The sequence below is a fragment of the Lonchura striata genome, chromosome 30 (genome assembly GCF_050655825.1).
Source record: "Lonchura striata isolate lonStrDom1 chromosome 30, ASM5065582v1, whole genome shotgun sequence".
Lineage (NCBI taxonomy): Eukaryota > Metazoa > Chordata > Aves > Passeriformes > Estrildidae > Lonchura > Lonchura striata.
In genome coordinates, this window is record NC_140732.1 from 5,820,652 (window position 1) to 5,846,588 (window position 25,937).

The window sequence follows — 25,937 nt, forward strand, 5'->3', positions numbered from 1 at the left end:
GTGCAAGTTGGCTCAAAAGAACTTGGAGCGGAAGAAAATGGAGCTTCTGGAGAAAGAGTTGGAGAGAAGGAGACAAAATCAAGCATCCTTGCAGCTTCCTCCTCAGCCAGTTGAGCCTGGGGATGCAGCTGGAGCAAGTAAGTGTTGGCTACACTTGTGGTCCTGTCTGACCACTTGCTTGCCCTTTGCACAGTGTTGCAATCAGGCTGGGATGCTGTTTGGCTTGCATTGGGGCGGAAGCTTGCATAGGATTTATTTCTGTTTGCCAAAGAAAAATACAGAAGCATGAAGTGTCTTGTCCATGGCCTCACTGAGTCAGTACCAGAATATCAGCTTCCCACCTTCACCTCTGCAGTCTTTCAGAGTAGAAAATTCTGTCTTGCAAAGTACACTGGGGCTTCAGACTCTCTCCTGGAGAGCAGCCTCCAGGGAAGGCAAGTCCAAAAGAATGCTTTTCAACCAGGCTGCAGCCTGGAAGAAACAAAGTCCAGCTCCTTCTGATTAAAACACCAGAGCTCCTCCTCCTGCCGCTTCCTGCTGAGGAGCTGGCACTGCTGAGCTGTGCTGAAGCCCCAGCCATTGCTTCTGTTGTAGCCCCAGGAGCAAGCAGCGTTCCCGACTGAATCCCGGCCCAGGGGCTCTGACTGCAGGGCTGGGAGCGCTGCCCCGAGGGCGGCAGCAGGGCCCTAAGGAGGCAGCACTCAGCCCGAGAGCATCATGCAAGGTTATCTGCACTTTCTTTTGGAAACTTCCCCTGACAGCCTCTGCAACAGGACAACAAAAGCAAAGCAATACTGGCTCTTCCTTGTTTCTTAGGGCAAGCATCACTGCAGTTTGCTATTAAGCTAGAAGAGGGTAGATTTAGATTATATATTAGGGAGAATTTTTTTTTTAAATTAAAGGGGATGAAAAGCTGGAAGGGTTTGACCAGAGAAGCTGTTGTTGGTTCATCCTTGAAGGTGCTCAAGGCCACTTTACATGGGGCTCTGATCTAGATGAAGATGTCCCTGTACATAGGAGTTGGTCTAGATGGTGCTTAAAGGTGCCTTCCAACCCAAACTCTTCTAATATTCTGTGATTCTGTGATCACTGTCCCATGTTAGTGTGCCATTGTTATACTATAAGTTCTTTGGGATAACAGAGATATTACCCACCTCCGGCGAGTTTCCTTGGATTTTCGATTGTCACCCTGCCCAGCACCCTCCACTTACAAGCTCCTCTTTGGTCCCTGCAGGCTTTAGGCTACCACCTGTCGATGGCACAGCTGCTAGTGGGCAGAGAAAACAGCGTGGTAGTGACTTGAAGAAGCAGGTTGTGAGGAAGCAGGACAATATGCCCTTACTGCCCAGTATGTCCACCATCCATGGGGATGGCAGCTTCCCACACAACTCCACAGGTAAGCCTGCTCCCTGGCAGCTTTTTCCCTGCACTGGTTTTTCCTTGCACAAGGAGCACAAACTGCCTCCTGCCTCAGCCAGCACAGCTGGGACCTCAGGTCCATAGCCCGTCCTGAGATTGAACATCAAATCTACTTTGGAGTTACTCCAGCTTGGTAGTACTGTAGCAGTTGGTTCTAGAAATCCATTGGAAAGTTGAGCTGAATGAAATCGGGGTAAAGGCCTAAGCTCTGCCTTTTGCCCATCCGGATAACTGGTGCCAGGAGGCTGCTGTGACTGCAGGCATGAGCTGCAGGGCAGCCTGCCAGGGTGTGCTCACCGTGCACCTACGAGAACCACCAGGATCAGTTGTGCACTCACCATCTGGGCCCTCTGCCTGTGCTGCTGTCCGGCTCTGCATGCAGCTTTTCTGCTCTCCCAGCAAGGGCTGGCTCTGCACGGCCGTCAGCGGCTCGGTGCAGTCGTGCTGCTGCTCCCAGAAGTGCCCGATGGCTCCTCGCTGCCACCATCCCACGGGCTGCAATGCCAAGAGGAAACAAGCAGTGCCTCCTGTGCCACCCAGCAAATACAGCGGCTGTGTGCAGCAGTGACAGGCACAGGGGGCTGCCTGCTGCTCCCAGGCCGTTGGCTGCCTGCAGGAAACACTCAGCAGATGGTCCCTAGTGGCTCCTGTCTCTCTTTTGTGGGTAGCCTGCCTGTGCTGTGATCCCCAGTAGGGTGAAATAAGAAGAAGGGAGCTCGGAATGATATTTGGAATGCTCTTTTCTAGTGATGCTGCTTCCACGTTCAGAATTGAGGAGAACTAGCCTGACGTGGCTCTCCATCCATAGTGGATCTAGATGTGTGTGTCTGCATGCTTCTGCAGGGCCATCGCTGATGTCAGTGGCTGGGGTACATCAGTGACACACAGATTAGCTCCTGTCTGAGTATTTTTGATGTTAGCCTTCCTCCATATTTTGTGAGAACCTGCAAGGTAGCCAAAAACGCTACACAGTCTAGAGCAGTTTGTTGAGATTCTGTGCAATATTTATGCTCCATCATGTCTAAAAAGACAGCTCAAATGTATTCATCTACACATTAGAAAATGAGCTTTTGAGTGCACAACATGAAATTTTTGACTGAGAGTGCTTTTGATGAGAGATGGGTTTCATAAGAAATGCATTTATCATCTGATTTTTCTCAAGCTATGTAAATTTTTTTTCCCTTACCAAAAAACTCAATTAAGGCAAACCCAGGACAACTTTTTATCAAGAGAGTGCATCTGCCAAAAATTTGCATCGGTGTTCGCATTCTTTTTACCCCAGTTTGCATTTGGAAGGCTTTTTTATCAACCATCTAGAATGGAAATTGCAAGAGAAAGCTTAGGCAGTGCACAGTATGCAAACACATCCATTTGATGACAAATAAATTTCACCTCAGCATCTTTGAAATACAGCAAGTGTGTAGCTCTGAAAGAGTAAAGGTTCATGATGCTTGGAAAGAAGCAAATCCATAAATTACTCCCTTCCCAATAGCAGGCTAAATGTATGTACACTCAGCTGGCTGCTGTCTAGGATATTTGAGGTCAGTGGAAGCAGAGGCGCTGTCAGGTGGGAAGGGTCAGGTGTGGCTGTTCCCTGGCAGCTGCTCCGTGGGGATTGAGCCGGGCCCAGCAGGGCTGGGCTGTTCAGCCTTGGCTCGGTGCTGTGGCCAGGCAGCTGCAGGTTTATCCTCAGGGAGTTGCAGAGTGCCCCATCCCCAGGGCTGGGGGAAATCAGGGCGCTGAGACAAGAGAGGCACCTGAGAGGCTCCCTCCTGGCTGGCCAGCCCTGCTGCCGGCCCTGTCTGGCAGGGAGCGGGAGCTCTGCGGCCGCAGGAACCTGCCGCTGGCTGTGGCCCCTGTGGCACTGGGGAGCTGGCGCTGCGGGGCCATGGTCAGGTTCAGCCTGGAGCTGTGCCCAGCCGGGGAGGCTGGGGGAAAGCAAGGAGCCCAAGGCGCCAGGCAGCAGGGAAGCCTCTGCCCCAGTGCCCGTGTGTGCCCAGGGAGCCCTGGCTGGGAGATGGGCTGCAGGCCGCTCCATGGCGGGGTGCCCTGCCCGGGGCTGCAGCGCCCATGGCCGACCCTGTCCTTACAGTGACCTCGCAGACGGCCGCTGGTGCCCAGCGCCGAGAGCAGCCGCGCCGTGGGACTGGGCAGAAGGACACGGCCTCTGCAGACCCACAGCAGTCCTTGCAGGAGGCACTGTCCTCGCTCGGCAGCGACGACTGGTAAGAAAGGCCCCGTTCACGCTGCGTCCCTCTCAGCATTAAGGTTGGTTAGAAGTGAGTCTTGCTGCTGCCTCTGAGCCCCGAGAGCCCAGAGGGCCGAAGGGCACTGGTGAAACCACTGCAGAGCACTGAGAGGATAAAGATTTGAGAGCAGCCTTTTCGCAGCCTTGCTCTGCAGCAGTGCTCCAGCTGCAGCAGGTCCGTGCTGCTTCTTCGCTTTGCCTGCTGCTCCACGGGGCTGCAAAGGAAATCTTGAGGGGAGAGAGAAGGCCCTGGAACGACATGATTTGCTGGCTGAAGGGAGAAGCAGGATGGCAGCAGTTTGGAGTGCAGGTTTGGGTGCCTTGGGCCACTAGGCCAGTGGGACTGAGTAAGATTCCTCTCTGCTCCCACTGCTGCCAGCAATGGCAGGTGACAGGGTCTCCCTGTGACCTCCTGTATGGCAGTCCCAGAAGCAGCTTCAGGGAGTTCCTCTTTCTGAGAAACCGACTGAGTTGTGCTTTCAAGTCCCTCAGTCTGTCATTACTTCTGAAGAGCTCATGGCAGAAGAGAAGGAAAAAGAAAGAAAATCCTCTAGGAGCCTTGCATTTTTGGAATTCAACTTTTCCTTCTCACTGCTTCATATGGGCCTGAGATGTTTTGTCAATACTCACAATGTGTCCCAACATTTTACACAGACAGAAGGAGGCCCAGAGGTGATAAGTCTACAAATGCCAGGTGATACTGGTTCTCTTTGTGATGTCTGGGTTAGCATCCACTCTCTGGTGGATGCTTCATTCACACAGGGGGATAAGGCCTCCATTCCCACTGGGATAAGCATGAAAAATCTGCCTCCTTGTGCAGTCACCTTTGCTTTGCCTTTTCTCTTCTGCTTTCTCTTCCTCATTCTCTTTGGTGCCCTGTGAGGTGCAGAGAGCTCCTGCAGGTGTGGGGGTCAGGAGGACACCCAGGGGTGCCTGTGGGATCGGTCACCAGCCCTGTGCTGCAGCCCTCAGACCTTCCTGTACCTGAGAGCCTGCGCAAAGCAAATGCTGAGAGATAGAGTTGTTTGCACCTCTTAAATAACATGTTGCTGTTGTGGGGGTTGTTTTAGGTAGGAGTGTTTTGGGAAAAGCCAGGGTTTCAACAGTTCTTGCCCAGGGGTGGAACCGTTCTGGGACACTCTGATGCTTTTTGGGGGAAAGTGTGCAATTCAGTGGAGTAGGTGACACACAGGCCGAGACTATAGAGTGGAAACTTGGCTCCAGAGTGGCAGCGCAGACTCTCCCTGCTGAACTGCCTGCTGGGGCTGACAAAGAAGGAAAATGTCCCAGGAGCAGCCCCATGGGACTGTGTCTCAGGGACAGGTACAGGGACGTGACAAGAAACAGCAGCATGGCCTGGCCTCACAGCTTCTAGGAAGTAGTGACAGAGAGACTTGGTGTGCCAGAGGTTTTCAGAAAGGCCACAAATGAAGACTCTGACACCCCCCCTGTTTGCCTCTTGGAGTTTTGTATGCTTTTGACAGCCACAGCATCCTGAGTCTATGATTTCATTAACTACGCTATGAAAAGCACCTCCCATGGTTTGACTGAGCTGCCAGCCTGGTCATTTCAGAGGGTGCTGCCTAGCTCTTGGCTAGAGAAAAATCCATCTTTTTGGTACTTGCCTTTCAGGGAGATGAAGGAGAAGGGACTCTGCATCATCAAACAGCTGGCTGAGTCCCATTCAGAAGTCCTGCTTTGTCGACTTCGTGAGATTTGCTTGGCAGTTACCAGCGAGGTGAGAACATTGTTCTGAATTGTCCCCCACACTTCATACACAGTGTGTAGAGTAGCTGTGTGCTCGCTCATCTCCATGTGTGCTCAGGGTGTGCCTTCTCTGCCCAAGCTGTAATTCAACACTGCAAATTAGTCTGTAGACCTGAGCCTGTGTTTTGTGTTTCCTGTCTGAGTGCTTCAACTACAGCTGTTGCTTTTTTGAACAGGAGCACCTGAGTCTTTTATCTTTATGACTTGTGCCTTTATGGTTTGAAAGCAGCCCTTGCGTTAATTGCTTCTTTTTCAAACAAAAGGCCCTAAAATCAAAGTAGTTGCTATTACAGAAGGGTCAAGTAGCACACTTTAGTGAAATATATTTTTTAGGCCTGTAGTAAGCAGGTCTGAGGGCAGAAATTGGTGCCAGAGGAGGTACCTTTCTGTGCTTGGGCTCTTCTGCTCTTACTGTGCTTTTTTGCTCCTCTGGACACAGTGGGAGGTGTTGTGATTTCCCGGGAGTTTTGTCTAAGGCAACTGGTTTTCTTTTCAAGGTGATTCTTATGTTTCCCCTCATGACTTCCCCAGGTGACCAGCCTGCGGTCAAAGCTGTCTTGCTCTGCAATCGTCACTCTGGGAGAGCTGTTTGCACTCTTGAGGAAGGACATGGATTCCGAGGTGGATGAGGTTGCTCCGGTCCTTCTCCACATGGTGTGGAACTCCCCAGAGTTTGTTCAGAAGGCAGCCTGTCAGGCTCTGGCCATCATGGTAGAGAAGGTGACTCCTGCACGAGCAATGACTGTTCTCATGGACAAGGGAGCCAAGTAGGTTCTTCTTCTTTGAGTGATATTCTTCACCTTCTCCTGTGTGGGTGGGGGAAGGGGTGAGAGAGAGAGAATGGGAATGGTGGCAGGGAAGGGTCCTGTATCCTGGGTCTTCTGGGAACTCAGGGACTTGATTCTCTTATCAACCTCATTTCTTTCCTCTTGTCACCTATTTCTGCCCTGCTGCAGCCTCTTAGTTCTCAGAATCACAGATCTGTAGAATAGGGGCAGTTGGAAGGGGCCCATCAGGACCATTGAGTCCAGCTCCTGGCCTTGCACAGAACAGCCCAAGGCTCACACCAAGTGCCTGAGATTGTTGTCCAAATGCTTCTAGGACTCTGTCAGGCTTGATGCTGTGACCACTGCCCTGGGGAGCCTGTTCCAGTGCCCAACCACCCTCTGGGTGAAAAACCTTTTCCTAATATCCAGTCTAAAGTTCCTCTGACTCAGCTTCCTGCTGCTTCTTGGAGTTCTCCCAGTCTGTCAGCTTTTCCTAGACCTGGTGACCACTGGGGAAATGAAAGTGCCTGCAAAGGCCAAGGAGAAAGCCTTGTGCTTTTTTGGGAAGAGGGAAAACATTTGCAATTACCGCTGTGAGCGCTGTTGGGTATTTTGCAGTGCTGGGAAAAACCACGTATCCTCATGATGCAATTAACGTGAGAAATACGGAGGGTACTTGCTGGGGCGTGCAGCACATGGGGCAGAATGTGCTGGGTGTGGCACTGCCTGCACAGCAGGTGCAGCTCCTGCCAAAAGGAGGCTTGTATGACTGTCCTGGCCTGAGAGCTCTACTTTCCATTCAAACTGATGTTTCAGCTTAGCCTTGAGATGATGAATCACTTGACAGGCACCTTCACAGGCTGAGTGCAACGGGACAGCTGAAGAAAATGCTGCCTTAAGTGTTGGTGCTGGGCCTGACAGTTCCCAAGAGACAGTCTCTAGATCAGGACAACCTGGCCAAAATGCCTGCCACCCTTTCCTCAGCTTTGGAATAGGGTCAAAACACTCAGATGTATCCCTTGCCAATCTTTACAAAAGACAGAGGCTGCATTGCTGGATATCGGCAACTTCCCGCCCCACAGCGTGTTTTCCCTGCTAACGTTGTGTTTATCTGAGGACAGAACCTTCTACAGGTGTCTGAAGTTGCAGGGAGAGCCCAGGCCTCCTTCCCCCAGCAAGGACAGGGAGCAGGCTCTGGCCAAGGCCTGTGCTGCTCTTGCTCCTTCTCCCTGTGCCCAGGGTTTGCTCTCTTCTTCCCAGGAGCCGCTACGTCCAGGTGCGGAAGTGCGCGGCCGAGCTCCTCCTGTCCTTGGTGCAGAGAATTGGAGTCACGAAGCTGGCAGGCACACCCAGGGCTGAGACACTGGCACACGTGGCAGGGACACTTGCTCAGGACTGTCACCAGGACACAAGGTAATGATCTTCATTTCACCTCCCAAAACGGGAACATGGTTTTGTGTCTGGCTATAAAGGGTAAAACTACAAAGGAGTGGAAACTAAAGGAAACATTAAGTTACCTCACAGTGTGGATAAGGGTCACAGAATCATGGAATATGCTGAGTTTGAAAGGACCCATCGGGGTCATCAAGTCCAGCTCCTGGTTGTGTGCAGGACACCCCAAGAGTTACTCCATGTGCCTGAGAGCATTGTCCAAACACTTCTTGATCTCTGTCAGCCTTGGTGCTGTGACCACTGCTCTGGATGGCCTGGGGAAATGACTGTAGTGGGTAACCTGAGCTTGGCCACCAAGAAAGAGCATTGCCAACTTCCTGTGACTTGAAGGATTCTTTACTGAGATCAAAAGAGCTCAGATTAGCCAGTCAAAAAGTTTTGACTGGCCTTAGGTGCACACGATAAAGGCAAAGTGTTGGCTTCATCACTGAAGGATCCCAAACATCTATTTCACATTAACTTAAGACTTCCCTAGAAATATTTCAGAGGTCTTTAGCCTATGTATTCAGTCTTTCTAAACTACTTCTGCAGGTTTGTAGAATGCTGTTATCTGTGGCTCAGTGACCTCCAAATTTCTTCTTGAAGAAATCTGTGGTTTCCTAGTGGCAAAACCAACCCAAACCACCAAAATCCCCTTACTTTGATGATGAAATTCCCATTAATAGCTGCCAGGGACACCAGAGCAACTATCTGCCCATGCCCCTGATTATTCTATATAGTATAGAATAATCCAAAGCAAGCATGAGGTGTTTTGTTCCGGCTTCCCTGCCAGTGAAAGAAAGGCAAATTATTGTGCAATGGCAGCAGGACATTGCTAATAGGCTCTGACAACAAAGCAGATGTGTTTTGCCTGTTCCCTGGGATCCTTTGATCCCACAGAAGCACACCCACAGTTTCAGAGTGAAATGGTATTTTTTTGTGGCCCCACATTCTCCTCTTGTCCCTTGTGTTCAGCTGACAACACTGTGCAGTGTCCAGTGAAGCAAATGTCCCTCTTTGCTGAGTAGGTAATGCCTTCTCTTTCAAGGATTGCACCTGATCAGTTTAAGGTATCAGCTGCTTCTCTTAACACTCTTCCTTTGTTCACTTTTCATTTCCTGCCTTCCTTCCTTCCTTAGGCATTATGGACAGGAGATGGTGAAGATGCTGCTGAATAATCCAAAATTTAAGAAGCTTTTGGAACAATCTCTTTCCACCCATGACCTGGAAGATATCCTGGCAAGAATTAAGAAGAAAGTAAGTGCTTGGCAGAAGCAGTGTCTCCTTTGTGCAAGTATTGCCACTGCTAATATGAGATCAAACATACTCGATGTGTCTTTACCTCATTCCTCTTCTGCTGCATCATTTTGCTCCTGGAATGAGCTGTTAATCCCCAGCCTGTTCATCTGCAGACCACAGAGGAACTGATATTATTTGGGAAAAAGTGGGGTTTTGAATTCTTTGAATATCACAAAGTGGAAAGGGAAAGAGGAGAAAATGGGTTTACATCCAAGGGCAAGGCCCCACGGGCTCTCCCTACTCTGCCCCCAGTCAAGCAGTTAAGTGAGAATAGTGCTTCTGAGGATAACAGTGTCTTTGCAAAAGACACCGGAAGTAGTGGTGCCAAGGACATTTCCAAATATACAAAAGATGTCCAAGTCAAACCTAATTGCTACAATTACTGTCGGTCTTTTGGGAATATCTTCCCTGCTGTCAAGCCTTGTGGAGCTGGAAGAGGCTTGGTGAATCCATCAGCATCCAGTGGAAAATAGTTTGTTTGTTTGGGGGGGATTTTCTTCTTTTTATCTACATTATAGAAGGGAGTGTGCATTTGTGCAGGAGCAGGGAGAGTAAGTGTTGAACCAAATAGTGGGCCAACCCCCAAGGAGTCCAAATCTGCTGCTTCCATTGAGAACACTCATTGCCTACCAGTTTGCATTATTCCCATTTATGCTCAAGAATAATGAATTTGGGATTTTAGACTGCTGCTCACTGCCGTATGATAGCACCCATAACCTGCCTTGGGCTATTGTAAACAAAGAGTTGGCATCACTGAATCTCTGCTCCATTTATTTCTGTAAGTTAGGAAATGTTTCCTTAAGCCTTGGTAGCAGTGGTCCTGGTTCTAACTTGTGTTTTAATCCAGGAATTCCCTATTTTGAATTCTAAAGATTCATGGAGTTTCTTGATGTCTTTGTAGGGGATGGAAAACCAGAAGGCTGAACGCCCATCTGTGAAGAACCTGGTGAAGAAGAGGAGCGACGGCTCAAAGAAGCCCCAGGCCACATCGCCTTCTAGCAGTCGGTACTTTTGTCAGATGGGAGCACTTTTGTTAGATGTGACAAAGCACATGACATGTGCTTTACATGCCTCTTCCTCAGGAAAATCTTTCTGCTGGAGATGACCAGTGCCAGAGATTCTTTCCTTTCCCTACAAATGCTCTAGGATAAAAATTGTCCACTTCTGCATTATGCTGAACACAACTTCTCTGGAAGGCTTCCACAAAAACTGGGCAACAAAAGACACCCATTGGTAACAGCTCAGACCATCCAATGCAGTGGCAAGGGCAGTGTTGTGGAGGCTCGAAGAGGGCCAGGTTTCTGCTGCCTGACTTGGGACAAGGAAATGCAACCAGGGTGTTCTTTTTAAATCCCAGCGTAGTCTTTTGTCTTTTTGTAGATGGGTGTTTTAATGAGAAGTCCCAGTCTTGAAACAAGATGCCATTCCCCAAAGATACAGTTCTCATCCATGTGGTTTGGCCTGGCTGATTCATGGCTTTTTTACCCTCAAACAGTATGACGTTTGAGTAGTAGTAGCAGTAGTAGTAGTAAGGGAATTCCTGAGCAACTTTGGCCAACAGGTGCCTCAATGTGGACTTTTTGTCTTGATATTCCTGTCCTTCATATAGTTTACTTGATGGACAGCATGTTTGGTTTATTTCCCCCTGTGCTGCAATCAGCGTTTAAGACAGGAATTTGGTCCTTGCTGTCTCTTCATGCTAGTGGCAGAGCTGCTTGTGCCTGTTCTCCTCTGATAACAGAGGGGATTTATTTAGAGCTGTCCCGCTCAGCGGTGGCAGGAAAGTGACCACATGTCTCAGTAGCATGGCTTGCATCTGCCCATGCTCATGGAAGAGACAGGTTGATCCAGGAGAATTGTTCCCAGTGGGTTTGTTAAGCTGTGGATCTGGTCTCTAGGGAAGCAAACAAAATGTGAGCGTAGTTCTGGCATGTCTGGCTTCTGTTTTTATCTCTGTTACTGATTTTCTGGACCCTTCAGATACACCCCTGTTCATCTGTTCAAATGCATCTGAGCTACTTTTCCAGATTGTCATGCCTGGTGTAGAGACACTTCTCCAGAATGATGTGTTTCCTTATTATAAGACACACACCTCCCATATGAGGAGGCATTTAAACTTGGAAGTAGCGTCTATCTTTCCCCACAAAGCAATGTGAGCAGTTCGCCTTGGAAGCCATCTGAAGATAGATCAGATGCAGCTCATCCTTGGTGTTTCTGAGTGAGCAGTGTGAGAATGTTACTTGCAGATTGTCTCCTGTAATGACTTGGCGTGAGGCTCACGTTGTTCTTCAGAGCCTCATGATATTCTAGCTTGAAATGACATCACTAGGAAAGCTCCTCAAGATGTTTTGGTCACAATTAACTGAAGCTATTATTACCAACAGGTCCTAATTTGGTTTTATTTTCCAGGGTGGAGTCTACCTCTGATGGACGCCTCCTACACCGTGCAAAAGCCCAGGTCACGTTACCTCCAGCTATGGAAGAGATGAAGCCGCTCCAGAAGCTTTACCTTCTCCTGGAAGCCAAGGAGTTTCAGACACGGATGGAAGGAGTGGCACTCCTCCTAGACCTGTCCAAAACCAAACCCCAGCTCATCTCCACTAACATTGTCCAAGTATGTAGGGTATCTTCATTGTTCCATTCCATCAGCTCCTTTCCCAGGCCTGGGGAAGTAAAGTTAATTCAGTGTGTCTTGGCAGGACATCCTGGCTCTTCGGGACAGGCTGGTCCCTCTTCCCGAGAGAAATTTAATTCAGGTCCAGGCTTCAGGACAAGTTTTTTCAGTCCAGCTGTATTTGTCTGGCAGCTGTCTATATTGATGCTGTTGATCAGATGATGACAGAATTTCCTGCTGGTTTAACTGCTGCTGTCTCCTACTCCCAGTTGGGTTAGGTGAAGGGAATCCAGCCATTGAAAGCAATAATGGCACTTAATCTCTGGACAAAAAATGGGTTTGAGTGGGGAAGAGATGTTTCAGGCTGGGTTGGTTTCAACTAAATGTTTTTAAAGGATACTTCTGGAAACTCCATCTTGTCTGGCACAGGCACAGCTCTGGCTACTCATTTCCATCCTTGTCCCTCTTCCTCTAGGTAAAGATGGTGCTCACCCTTCTTGGGGGGCTTTTTTTTTTCTCTTTGGAAAAGGAGGAAAACAGTTAAGGACAGAGCTATCCTTTCTCCTCCCAGTAGATGCTTTTTCCCCTTCTTCCAGAAACTGGTGCCTGATAATGGGCTTTCAAGGGACTGAGCCTGCTCTAATGAGAGCTGTACAGCACATTGCATTTTAGAAGTCTACCTGTTAGTTAGAGAAATGGTCTGAGTCCTGGAAGAGTTGATCAGAGCCCTGCCCATCTCCAGACACAGGTTCTGAGACAAACAAAATAAAACCTAGATCTCCTCCAGCCATAGTTTTGGCAGAATCATAATTGCCCTCAGTACTTGAGGCAACTGTATAGAAACCCGGGCATTGTAAATATCAGCTTCCACTCTTGTAAAGCAAAGGTAGTCTTATCAGTTAATAAAGGGAATTGATTGAATGATTTATAGCTGGGGAGAAACATCATAGGAACTCTCCTGTCCCCAACTAAACCTCTTTAAAACAGATGAAAATCTTTCAACCAGCATGAGGTTGCAGAACCATTCCAGCGAGAGGCCCACAGGAAAACATTGCAATTGTGCATGCAAGGGCTGACCTGACAGAAAGGATCACTTTCACCTTTGACATTGCTGAGTGCTCATTTCCACACCCCCTCTTCAAACAAGGTCATTTTAATCAAGTTCTCATGTTATTTGTTCTCTTCACAGATTTTTGATTATTTTGACCTGAGACTATGTGACACGCATAAGAGAGTGAGGCAGAAGGCGCTGGACGTGCTGGCAGAAATCATAGGCCTCCTGGAAGATGCCCTGAGCCCCGTGATCATCCGTTTGGTGGAAGGAATAACAAAGAATCTAAACTCAAAGGATCCCGGGGTTCATGCCGCAGCTGTGAGAGCGCTGGAAGGATCCATTGCTCATTTAGGTGAGGCTGAGCCCCAGCATGGACTCTCCTCAACTGCTTCTCTGTCTCTGCGACACAAGAGAACGCTGAGTGCCTTGACAGCTGCTGTTGTCTGTGGAAGGCTCTCGCAGACACCCACAGAAGCTTTGGAGGTGCAGTCCTTAGGAACCAGTCCTCCAACAGGCTTGAATGTGATCAGCAATTCCCAAAAGTCCCAGAAGCCCTTGGCTCTGTGCTGCTGATCTGAAGACAAAGTCCTGGACTACAGCTTTGCTACAATTCAGAGGCAAAGTTTGCTTGGGCCCCATCTGACTTCCCAAATGAACAGCTTTGCTGTTGGCATGAAGGGACACCAGCCCATCAGAGCTTCTGCAGAGCAGCCACCTGGAAGGCTCTACATGATAGGCATTAGCTGCCTATTTTCCACCTTTCTTCTTTGTCTTCTTTTTTCAAAGGGGAACTTAGGATTCACCAAGTTCATTTCCTTCGAACAAACTGGTCTAAATCCAGCTGTCAATCATGCCTTGTTCCACATGTTGTTTTGCATGGGGCAAGGTGGCTCTAGCAAACACCTACATAGACAAGGGCTGCTCTAAATTCCTTTGCCACACAGATTGTTGTCAGCTCTGAAAATGCCTGAAAAATGGAGTGGTGAGGAGGCAGGTCTTCAAGGGGTGTTTCCACCTTCTCCACCTCAGCTGCTCTGTGAATTCATGAACTGCCTGACTCAGTGCCTTTCTGTGTCCCAAGGATGGAGTTCTTCCTTTTTACTGTGGGATGCAAAACCTCTTCACTGTTTACATGTGACTGAACTCTTGAGGTGCCTGATGTGAAAAGTGTTAACTTAGCTCCTGGTACAGAAGACAACTTTGGATTTTCATATGTGAAAGGAGAGCTTTTCTTTTGGAACTTTTAACCCTGCCAAGTAGGCTGGCAGGAAAGAAGAAAAAGATTCAAAAATCAGCAGAATATGACTTTCTTTTATAAAATGGGATTGCCCCTGCCCTTTCCCTCCCCACTGTCCTTTCTGCTATGACCTCAGAAGAGTGAGAAGAAACGTGTGTTTCACTTGTAGATAAAGTATCACTGATGAAAGAGCTCAGCAACCAATGGAGCCAACTGAATGGCGAAGCTCTGCTGGCTGTCACGGAGTGTATCACAGGTATGGCCTCCCCTTCTAAGCCAAGAGGTCCTCTAGGGGATTATTTACAGGGAATGCCTGGGAATGGACAGTAGAGTAGCTCCGCCACAGCAGGAGGTGCTGAGCTTGTCCCTCCTGCCCAATACCCAGGGCAGGTGTCTCTGGCAGGTTTTCCCTGGCTGCTGCAGAGCTGTGCAGCATCTGAGATGGGGGCGGCGCTGGGCCTGGGGGCTGAGCTCTCACAGGGACATCTCAGAACCCACCTCCAGGATAGGAAGGGGCTAAAAATAGCCCAGCTGGCTCCTCTCTTGGAGCCTCAGGGACATCTGTGAGCCTTTAGGAAAAATGGTGGCAAATGCTGTTTCAGGAGATCAGTTTGTTTTGTTCTCACAGAATTCTTGTTTTGCTCTTGGAAAGTTTTGAGGCTGAAGCATGCGGAGCCTTGGGGTCACAGCTTAGGTCAAAACTCACCACACAGAGTGTATCTCACTCTATCAGATACTCTGTTAGAGTCTATCACACTTATCCTTGCATGGATTTAGTGCAAGGCAGCCTTTGGGGGCAGAGGGGCAGAAGCAGAGTGCTGAGGCTGCCTGCCTGTGCTGTGGAAGTGGCACTGCACTGAGCATTTTGGGCTGTGCAAACAGCCTCTTCCTGTGTCAGCACTGTCCACAATGCTACAAATGCAGCTGAGAATTGATTCCTCAGAGGAGCTTGCTGTGTCAGCAATAGCCAAGGATTGGAAAAATGACAATCTCAACATACAGTAGAGAAGACGACTGATAGCCTTGCTTTAACTGGGGCTAATAGCACTGCTAATTATGCCAGCATCTTTAAATAGAAGGTTTCATAGTCTTTGTGTCTTCCTTATGAATCTGAACAGGGCATGTTCAGCGATTGGGAATGTCAAAGGCTCTTTCAAACCACCATCAAAGAGCATTTGAATCCAGTAGATCCCCAGGAACAGGGAATATAGTTTTGCAGTTATTTTGATCTCTTTTTCAAATAAAGGAATGAACAAAAATGAGGACTACTTTAGAAAGTGCAAATGTCCTCACTCAGGTTTAGTGGGAACAGATAGCTCTTTCTGAAGTTCTGTCGTGACCAATGACTTTATTTGCATTTCAACTCAAATGAAGTCTCATTTTGAAATGTGGACCATTACCCCTTTCCTGCTTAGCAGAATTGGTTTTGGGTACTTTCAGGAGCTGTTTCAGTGTTGATGACTGCTGGTGGATTAACAGCATAGAGAAAATGAAGTCTCTTCCACCACAGAATAATAAGTAGCTACTAGATAACTTTTTGTCTGATCAGAAAATAAGACTGGTCTCCCTAGCATTTCAGGTTTTAACCCCTCAGTCAAATCTGCCATGCAAGGAGCCTGTTGTTAGCAAATTTTTGTCTGTTTTTGATATAGTTCAGTCCAGAAAATGAGCAGAGAGCAGATTTCAGAGACAATGTGAGAAAACACTTGCCTTCTGATTACATTTCAGTCCCCTGTGTAGCATTTTTCTTTCTCTATGCCCCTATTTCAGTGCACATTGTAAGAAAAAATGCCACTAACATTTGGAGGGGAACTGCCATTAAAACATGATGATGCTCAAATTCCATGGCAGTGGGGTCTGGGTAATTCCCTAAGACATGCTGAGGTTTGAAACAGCTCCGTGTTGAAAGGCACAAAAGCATTCTGCCAAAGACACCGGCTAGTCACCGATGTTTCTAAGGCAGCTGTCAAGCAGCTGCCATCTCTGGTGGGCTGGGGCTTTGAAGTGTGTTCTAATACTGCCCTTTGCTGTGTGCCACTGAGCAAAGGGGAGTCAGATAAGACTTCTGGCACTTTACATGGAAGTTACAAAATGGAATCACCCCCTTTATTAGAAATCACTCAACTGCCTCCTTACAGTGCATTTCCAAATCTTCAGTGTGGGTTTAGACAACTTCTAAATGGAAATAAAAGGCAATTTGATATTTCATTCATTGTTCATGCAGAAACAAATTGTGAAATAATTTAGTAAAAGTACAAAGTCTGCCACAGGGACAAGGCTCTGTTTGGAGAAATTAGTCCTGAGGTATTGGTGGTTCAGTTTCAAGGATGATCAGCGGCTTTGCCCGTTTCTGGATCATGGGGCTCTGTGTGCTATTTTGCTGATCTTAGCCAGAGAGGCTTCCAAGAAGCAAAAGCAGAGGTAGATCCCTGTTTGCATGGAGGCTGGTGGGTAAGAAGCTGTGCCTCTCTCCCGGCAGTGCTTGTGGAGTGGGTTTATGCCAGGAGCCCTGAAGTCGTCGAGCGCTACGCCCTGCCCGTGCTCTGGTCCTTCCTGGAGAACAAGGCGCTGCCTGTCCGAAGCGCCAGCGTCCGCACGGTGGCCACCAGGCTTGCCTTGGCCCTCTACGAGGTGATGGGCACCAAGCTGAAGAAGTGTGCAGCCAGCAAGCCTCCACGCGTGCAGGAAAACCTCTCTGACATTTTGGGCTGGTGAAGGTATCATGTTCTCCGGAAAGATGACAAAGTTCTGACTTGGACACCTCCGGATGTGACTTTATTTACGTCTGCCAAAAATGACAAAACACTAAGGAAGGGTGTGCATCTACCCCCGCTCTCTCCATCGCCCTTCATCGTCATGAAATGGGAGCCCTGAAGCAACTCCAAACAATGAGGACAATGTGAAGGCTGAGCATGGCTCAGCCTCACAAAAAGGTGAGGGGGGAGCTGGGCCACTCTCTGGTGGGAGGAAGGCTCTTGTGGCAGCCCAGAGAGCCTGTGCACATTGCCAGGGAACAGCTGTGCCCTGCATGTGCCCCTGCAATCAGCTGTGCTCTGCCAGTGCTCAGCTGTGGGGCAGGGAGAGGAGCAGGAGGCTGCATGTGCAGCTGAGCCATTCCTGGAAAGCACAGGGCTCTGGGCTCCCTGCTGTCCCAGGACAGCCCAGAGGCCAGGCTGTTCCTGTGGCAGCCCTGTGGAAGCGGGTCAGGGTTTTCCCCGGGCCTGCTTCAAGGGGCTGCCAGCAGCAGCATGCTTCCCTGCAGCTCCTTAGAAGATTCCAAGGAGTCTGTCCCATGAAATCTGGAGCTTTATATGCTTTAGGTTTGCATTGTGGCCTCTGTTACCCTTGGTCTCTCCACTTTGCAGATCTGACTGGTCGTAGCGATACCAAGAAGTTTTCTCTGGACACCTTCTATGTCCCCTTTACCACCAAGTCCTTGCCTGCAGTCCAGAAGAGCTCTCTTTCCTCCAAGCTCAGGAAGAAGCTACCCACCATCGCACAAATGTTTCAAGAACAGCATTTATAGCATTTTTAGAGATATATTGAATTTTATAGAATTTTATAGAAGTTTTTTAGCATAATTAGAGATGTACTTATGTTCTCTCACAAAGTCCTTGCCTGCAGTTCAGAAGAGCTCTCTTTCCTCCAGGCTCAGGAAGAAGCTACCCACCATCCGACAAATGTCTCAAGACTAGGCTTTATAGCATTTTTAGAACTATATAGAATTTTATAGAATTCTTCTGGTATAGTTAGAGATGTACTTATGTTCTTCCATGAAGTCCTTGCCTGCAGTCCGGAAGAGATTTGTTTCCTCCAGGCTCAGGAAGAAGCTTCCCAACGTCCGCAGAATGTTTCAAGAATAGGATTTATAGCATTTTTAGAACTATATAGAATTTTATTGAAATTTATAGAATTGAATAGAATTTTATAGATTTTTATAGACTTTTATAGATTTCTTTTAGTATAGTTAGAGATGTACATATGTTCTCATAGTTTTGAATAATGTGTTTTGACTTTATCTTTGAATTTTGATGACATCTTTTTAACTGGATGTGGAAAACCACAGACTGAGGTATTGTTTATTAAGATATATATATAAAGGTTAGGAAACGGACTCGTGAGAAACCACAGACGGAGGATAGGAAACAGAGTGTGAGAAAATACAGACTGCTTACAGACTAAGGTATTGGTTATGAAACGAGGATACACAAATAGCCTGCGGACACAACATTTGCAAGATAAAGAAAAATCACAAACACTTAACACCTGGGGACTGACGATACAAGATAAAGATAACCACAATTACGGCTTACGTAAACAGAAGGAAACTGCAAACAAAGGAGCCTGTCAGGACTTCATGGAAAGAACGGAATAAAAAGAAGACTGTTTAGACGAATCGGGACAGCAGAGAGGGAGCAGAGCCTCTCCGGCCGTCCAGCGCTGTTTTTGCTCATATCCTACTTGCAGTAATTAATAAAATTCTAATTGGATTATGATCCGTTGTGGCGTAAATTTATAACAATTTCTGGTGCCATGACTCGGATAAGGAACGGTGGGCTTTCGTCTTCCGGGGAGGCGCCCCGCGACATTTCGCGGCCCCGCGACCAACAGCTTACCCCACCTTACCGATGAACCTAAAGTCTAGGATAATGAGCAAAGGAGAGACCGGTAAAATCCCATAAAAATTCTGTGCATAGGAGTCCGGACTAAGACGCAGGACGCGTAAGTAGTGAAATTATTCACAGAGCGAAATTGTTCGCGGCGAAATTGTTCATGGGTTTTCCGTTCGGGCGGGATTGGGTTTCCTGGAATATAATGAATGAGAGGTTCGATATACTGAGCCAAGCAAGTGTGGACTCTTAAGTACTGCATTTTCCATCTCCCGCGAGGGACTGGGCCAGGAACAAGAGGAGCGAGTGTGTGTGTGTGTGGAGATATTCCAGAAGATGGGGGCGAAGGGCAGCAAGCCTTCAACTCCCATGGGAAGGGTACCCACTGTACCTAAGAATACCCCTCTGGCATATATCTTAGATAATTGGAGATATTTCCCTGGAACCCTAGGGAAAGATAAGCAAAAAATGATAGAATATTGTACTAAGATATGGGGAGGGAAGAAGATTTCAAAAAAATGTATTTTGGCCAGTCTATGGGTCAGAAAAAGATTGGGTGAGACAGCAGTTAAACCTCTGGGTAAATAATAAAAAAACTCCTTAACCTGGAGGAGAGAACAAAGGTGTTGTTTTTACTGTGAAAAGAAGGGACATATAAAGAGGAATTGCAGAGGAAGAATCAGGGATGAGGGAACATTGAAAATAGAATAGGGGAGTCAGGGGCTCTATATCTTAGGGGACCGGAGTCATTATAAGCCCTTGATAAAATTAAAAATAGGTCCCCATAAACAAGAGTTCACCTTTTAGTAGACACTGGGGCTGAGAAATCAACTATTAAACAGATACCTGAGGGATGTAAGGTTTCCCCTGAAAAAGTACAAGTAATTGGGGCAAAAGGGGAACCCTTTAAAGTAAGTAAAATCAAAAATGTGGTATTCGAAACTGAAAATAAATTTGGAATGGGTGAACTCTTGCTCGTCCCTGAAGCAGAATTTAACCTGTTAGGACGAGATTTAATTATTGAATTGCAATTAGAAATTAAAGTGAAAAATCAAGAGTTGGCAGTGTCTGCTTATCCTTTGACCGTGGATGATCAAAAACAAATTAACCCCAATGTCTGGTACTCTCCGGACACAATTAGTAGACTGGAAATGCCACCGATTAAAATCCAAATTTCCGAACCCCACATACCTGTGAAGGTAAGGCAATATCCCATATCCTTAGAAGGACGAAGAGGATTGAAGCCAGAAATTGATCGATTATTGGCACAAGGAATCTTAGAGCCCTGTATGTCACCCTTTAACACCCCCATTTTGCCTGTAAAGAAACCTAATGGGAAATATCGGCTCGTACATGATCTAAGGGAAATAAACGAAAGAACTATTACTCGGTTCCCTGTGGTAGCAAACCCATACACATTGCTAAGCAAACTCGGACCCCATAACTCCTGGTATAGTGTGATTGATTTAAAGGATGCTTTTTGGGTCTGTCCATTGGCAGAAGAAGGCCGTAATTATTTTGCCTTTGAATGGGAAGACATAGAGACGGGCCGGAGACAGCAATTAAGATGGACCGTGCTCCCCCAAGGGTTCACTGAGTCCCCTAATCTGTTTGGACAGGCCCTAGAAGAGCTCTTAACAGAATATCAAGTACAAATGGGGAATGTGCTGTTACAATATGTAGATGATCTGCTCATAGCGGGGAATAATAGGGAGAATGTAAGAAAAGAAACCATTCGACTCCTAAACTTTCTTGCACAAAAGGGACTACAGGTATCACAGGAAAAGTTACAATTTGCAGAGGAAAAAGTAAAATATCTGGGACATTATCTGTTTAACGGCCAGAAGATACTAGATCCAGAGCGTATTAAAGGAATTCTGGAATTACCTATGTCTGTCACTAAGAGGCAAATTCGGCATGCATTAGGGCTATTTGGGTATTGTAGGCAATGGATAGAGAACTACAGCTTTAAAGTTAAATTCCTATATGAACAACTGCTTAAAGACAAAATACCCAAGTGGACTCTTCAGGATCAAGAGCAGTTTGCTAATCTCAAAAGGGAGCTAAGTCAAGCACCGGTTTTAAGTCTCCCGGATTTAAAACGGCCATTCCATTTATTTGTTAACATACATGAAGGAACGGCATTCGGAGTATTAACTCAGGAATGGGCCGGACAAAAGAAACCGGTGGCATACTTATCAAAGCTGTTAGATCCTGTGAGCAGGGGTTGGCTGAGTTGTTTACAGATCATTGTTGCTGCTGCCCTATTGCTTGAGGAAACAAATTGCATTACTTTTAATAGAGAAATTGTCTTATATGCGCCTCATAACATCAGGGGAGTGTTACAACAAAAAGCAGAAAAATGGCTTACAGATAGCCGATTATTAAAGTATGAGGGAATACTTATAGAATCCCCTAAATTATCTTTAAAAACTACTGGAGCAGTTAACCCCGCTGAATTTTTGTACTCAGGAAAACGTAATGAACCATTACACAATTGTTTTCAAACAATCGAACAACAAACATGCATTAGGTCAGACTTAGAAGAACTACAATGTAGAGAAGTATTATTCATAGATGGGTCATCACAAATAGTAGAAAGTAAACAATTGTCCAGATATGCCATCGTTAAGTAGGAAAAAGAAAAATTTAAGACAAAAAAATTGACAGAAAGCTTAAGTATAAAGTAGGAATACCATACACCATGGCATCCACAAAGTTCAGGAAAAGTTGAAAAGATGAATGGAGAAATTAAAACTATTTTGACTAAATTAATTATAGAAACCAAATTATCATGTATTAAATGCCTACCCATGGCACTATTAATTCTCAGAACCAGACCCCGAGCAGATGTAGGAATATCAGCATTTGAAATGGTGTACGGAATGTCCTACAGAATTGAAAGCCCACAAACAAATGTTTTAATTAGAGACCGTGTGATTAATGAATATGTTTCACAATTAGCAAAACATCGTAACCAGCTTTGGGAACGTGGACTGATGGTGCAACGACCCCCATTGGACCTAAAAATACACAACGTTAAACCTGGGGATTGGATATTGATTAAAGTGCGGAAGGAAGAAACCCTAAAGCCCAATTGGGAGGGACCTTATCTTGTTTTGTTGACAACAGAAACAGCCGTCCGGACTGCTGAGCGTGGATGGACTCATGCCAGCCGCCTTAAAGGCCCAGTAACGAGACCTCACTGGAAAGTAATCAGTACCCCAGGTGACACCAAGATAACCCTGAAAAGATAACATAATGATAAAGACGTTATTTGATTTTTTTGCTGCATTACCTTTTGGTATAAAGTGTGTATTGCTGTTTATATATGCTATAATTACTTCTTTTTTTTTATTTATTATATATAGAAGCGTACAAAGTGTGTTGAAGGAAATTGCTAAATATATGTAGCCACACCATAGTGAATATAGAAGGTATGCTGATGTAAATAATATATATGTACTCTAAATATATGAATTTGTAGTAATGATATAAACTATAATTGTTATCCATTTGCTTGTTTTAGGTATAAAGTATGCCAGGATAAATGGTGGACACACTGTGAAGGTAGATACCTTCAATATCATTATTACCATTCCAACAAACCAGTCCCCCTTTGTGGTTGAAATCTTGGCTATAAAGTGTAGAGGGGAAGTACTAACTGTGTCTTGCTTTGCCCCATTAGTTCAAGATGCAAAGTGGGAAGCCTATATAAAGAGGCAGAAATCCCGAAACAGCTGTTCTCCTGAAGAATTCCCTTGCTGCCGAGAAGATGATAACCCCCGTGACTCGACGCAACCGAGTCAATGGGCGAGGCAGAAGAGGAACAAACCGTGGAGAAAAGAACCAGAACAATGGGACGCAGAGGCAGCAACGGCCGAACTTCCCCAGGATTGGTAAAAATATACTTAAATTGGCAAAATGGACAGACACCCTTTTTCCTGGTATACCGTTAGTCTTGATATTGACAATAACCCAAGCAGAAAGGGGAAATTCTCATGAACCATTTAAATGGGAATTAATATCTTGGGAAGGAACGAGAACAATAGCCACTTTTAGCAACCCAGGTCCACCTGAATTCATAGTAAAACTTTGTGATTTAGTACCAATACATTGTGAAAAAGGACCTCCATTTTATATATGCCCGGCCTCTGGACCGTCTTACTGTAATTATCCCAGACATTATTATTGTAGTTATTAGGGATGTGAAACAATAGCCTCGGGCTAGTCAGTAAAGGCTCCTGATAAATATATAAAAGCAACCTAGACTCCTAATGAATGTATACAGGAGTAGTCCAGGATACTATGTCTGAACTCCGGAAAAGGTTAAATCAACGTAAAAAAGATCGTGAGGCGGGCAGGTCATGGTATGGAAATTGGTTTAATGTTTCACCTTGGCTAACCACTTTGTTGTCTGCCTTAGCAGGACCACTGATTATATTGATGCTGGGACTTATATTTATGCCTTGTATATTGCGCTGTATTTTACACGATGTTAAACAACGATTTAACATAGCTCAACTACTTATTTTAACTACGAATTCGGGGGCAAAATAGAAAAGTGCATCTATTGATGAGGATGAAGATTGTTGTGAATGTGTTGTGCCACGTAGGGGCTACGCCTATTGTAATTGTGAAGTATTACCTTGTGAGTGCTATGATAAATGTTGGGATTGTAGAAAAAGGTTTATTTGCAGTGCCGAAAGTGAAAGCAATGTCTAATAAACAATAATGGGATAAAACAAGAAAATGGGGAAATTTGTGGAAAACCACAGACTGAGATATTGTTTATTAAGATATATATATAAAGGTTAGGAAACGGACTCGTGAGAAACTACAGACGGCGGATAGGAAACGGAGTGTGAGAAAATACAGACTGCTTACAGACTAAGGTATTGTTTAGGAAATGAGGATACGCAAATAGCCTGCGGACACAACATTTGCAAGATAAAGAAAAATCACAAACACTTAACACCTGGGGACTGACGATACAAGATAAAGATAACCACAATTACGGCTTACGTAAACAGAAGGAAACTGCAAACAAAGGAGCCTGTCAGGACTTCATGGAAAGAACGGAATAAAAAGAAGACTGTTTAGACGAATCGGGACGGCAGAGAGGGAGCAGAGACTCCCCGGCCGTCCAGTGCTGTTTTTGCTCATATCCTACTTGCTGTAATTAATTAAATTCTAATTGGATTATGATCCGTTGTGGCGTAAATTTATAACATTGATATATTTTATTTTGATGATTTAAAAAACCAAAATAAATTAAACATAAATAAACAAATGGAGAATGTGAGACCAGGACCTGCTAGCCAAGAGGTTATGGGAGTGCAGCTCATTTGATGTGCCAGTGTGTCACCACATCCTTTCCTCGCTGGGCATCTCCTCTTATTCTTTTGCCATAGTTTCTTTGTGTCATTTGTGCTGCTCTTTGCTACTTGGTATTACAATGGGACCACCATTGACAGGTTTGGGGGACAATGGACCCAAAAGATGCTGTACAGCCAAAAGTGCCGGCTCCAGGGGCACAAGGGCGCTGTTGTGCTGCGGGGGACCGCGATGCCCTGAGTGGGGCCGATGCTGCGCCGCGCCTTGGGCACCCCTGCCCGGCCCCAGCCCGCTGCCATTGCCCGGCCTGGGACGCTGCGCGGCCGCGCTCACTCCCCACTCGTTCCCCTCGCAGCTCCGGCTGCCGCCCTGCCGGGCCTGGCCTCAGCCCCGCCCGGCCACCCCGCGACTTCTCCCGCTGGCCCCGCTCACTCAGCAGCCGCGCCCGCTCCGAGACGCGATCCCGGCACACTCGCCTGATGGCCCCCTGCAAGCCAAGGCCAGCGCCGGGCTGAGCTCGCCGCCCGCTGCCCGCCGGCTCCCGCCGCCCTCCGTCTGTTGCCGGGGCGCCGGCGGCGAGCCGGGTCCCGCAGCAAACGCTGCCGCAGCCGCCGCTGCCTAGCAGGGCCCTCCCAGCAGAGCTGCGCCAGGGGAGGCTTCTCTGCCCCTGCGGGCGGCACCGCACTCCTGCTGTTGTGGAGTTGCGTTATTTATATGGTTTATTATCACTGTATCGTGTATTGGTTTATTCCTTTGTACCCCCATGGTCAATTTGGTTTTGTCCCCAGTTTTCCCGCCCTGCCTCATGTGTCAATCCTCCCTACTATTGCCGAGCCATTCTCTTGCCCCCTCCCAGGCACCTTGTCCGTCACCAGGCGGCCTTTCCCATCCATCTAGAAGCTTCTACTCAGGGCACCGGGTGATTGGGCGAGGGCCTGGGGCCCCTCCAGTATCCTTCTCCCATTGGTCCACATGTGCATCACCCTATCGAGGAGCCACTCCCTACCTCTATCACTATTGGTTACCGGTCTTCCCCTCCCTTACAGTTTATAAACCGGTGCAAGCACCTTGTGTTCGTTCCCGTTGGTTGGCACCGTTCTGGGATATTTGGCCCCGTTGGGCTGCAATAAACCTGGACTTCGCCCCCAACCGGATCCTCTCTTCCTTTCTACCGCGAGGCTTGCTAGCGCTGCCCGGAACCCACAAAGGCACTCCCCAAAGCCCAGCTGGGACCAGCGGAGGGTGCCTCAATCGCCCCTCTCGCCCCAGAAGGAGAGCTAGCCGGGGCAGAGAAAAAGGGACTCGGGGCGGGAGCGCGGCACGCTGTTCTGCCCCGGGAGCCCGAGCGCCCGCGCGCTGCTGCTTGCCGAGCCGCCCCGGGCTGCGGCGGCTCGGGGCCGGCAGCCGAGCTGCCGAGCGGCGGAGCTCGGGGCGGGGAAGCGCCTGGGGGAGCTCCCGGCGACGGGGCGGGAGCCGGGCGGCAGCGGGGCGGCTCCAGGCGGAGCTGCGGCAGGGGCTTCCTTCGGGGCTGGGGCCGGGCCAGAGGCCGCGCCGGGCAGAGCCACGGGACGCTGCTGCCCCGCCACGAACAGAGTGAGGAACTCTTCCAGAGGCTCCTGCGGAGGCGCCACAGCCACTCTGGAGAGAGCCTGGCGGAGGCGAGACCCTCGCGGCCCGGGCATGGCCGGGCAGGGGCCGAGCCACGCACGGGTGCCTTGCGGGACTCGGCGTGAGCCGGGCTGGGAAAGGCGGAACACGGACGGCACGGGACCAGATGGCACGGGAGTAGAGGACAGAGAGCGAGCAGAAAGTTGAGCGCAAGTCCGTTCGATCCAGAGAACTGCTGCTGCTGCTGTTGCTGAGGTGCCGGAGCTGGCGGCCGTTCGTCCATTGCCTCTGCAAACCCAACGGAGGAGCTGCTGCGGACCCCATGAATGAATGAAAGAAACAAACAAATAAAAACCCAAAGTAATTCCTATCAGAGAAGTAACCAATCAAGGAAGCAATAAAGAAGAGTGTTGGCTTGTGGCTTCTTTCTTCTTTGGGTGAGACGAAGCATTTCATGGGGAAGAATTGCCTCTTCTGACAGTTTTGTGAGAGTGGAGCATTTAATTTTCAAGTAGAAAAGGGAAATTGTGTCAGTAATGCCATGTC

The 25,937-nt window shown here is 47.7% G+C and overlaps 1 protein-coding gene across 1 annotated transcript; it reads left to right on the forward strand.

Moving 5' to 3' along the window:
* The first annotated feature begins 3,489 nt into the window (after positions 1–3,489).
* On the forward strand, positions 3,490–17,362 carry LOC146764969 (TOG array regulator of axonemal microtubules protein 2-like). The gene is made up of 11 exons (XM_085563120.1): positions 3,490–3,644; positions 5,300–5,405; positions 5,966–6,201; positions 7,462–7,614; positions 8,772–8,889; positions 9,833–9,936; positions 11,341–11,545; positions 12,735–12,951; positions 14,006–14,092; positions 16,316–16,543; positions 17,202–17,362. Exons 1-11 carry the CDS (start codon positions 3,490–3,492, stop codon positions 17,360–17,362), a joined length of 1,770 nt encoding a protein of 589 aa, XP_085419246.1.
* The last annotated feature ends 8,575 nt before the right edge of the window (positions 17,363–25,937 follow it).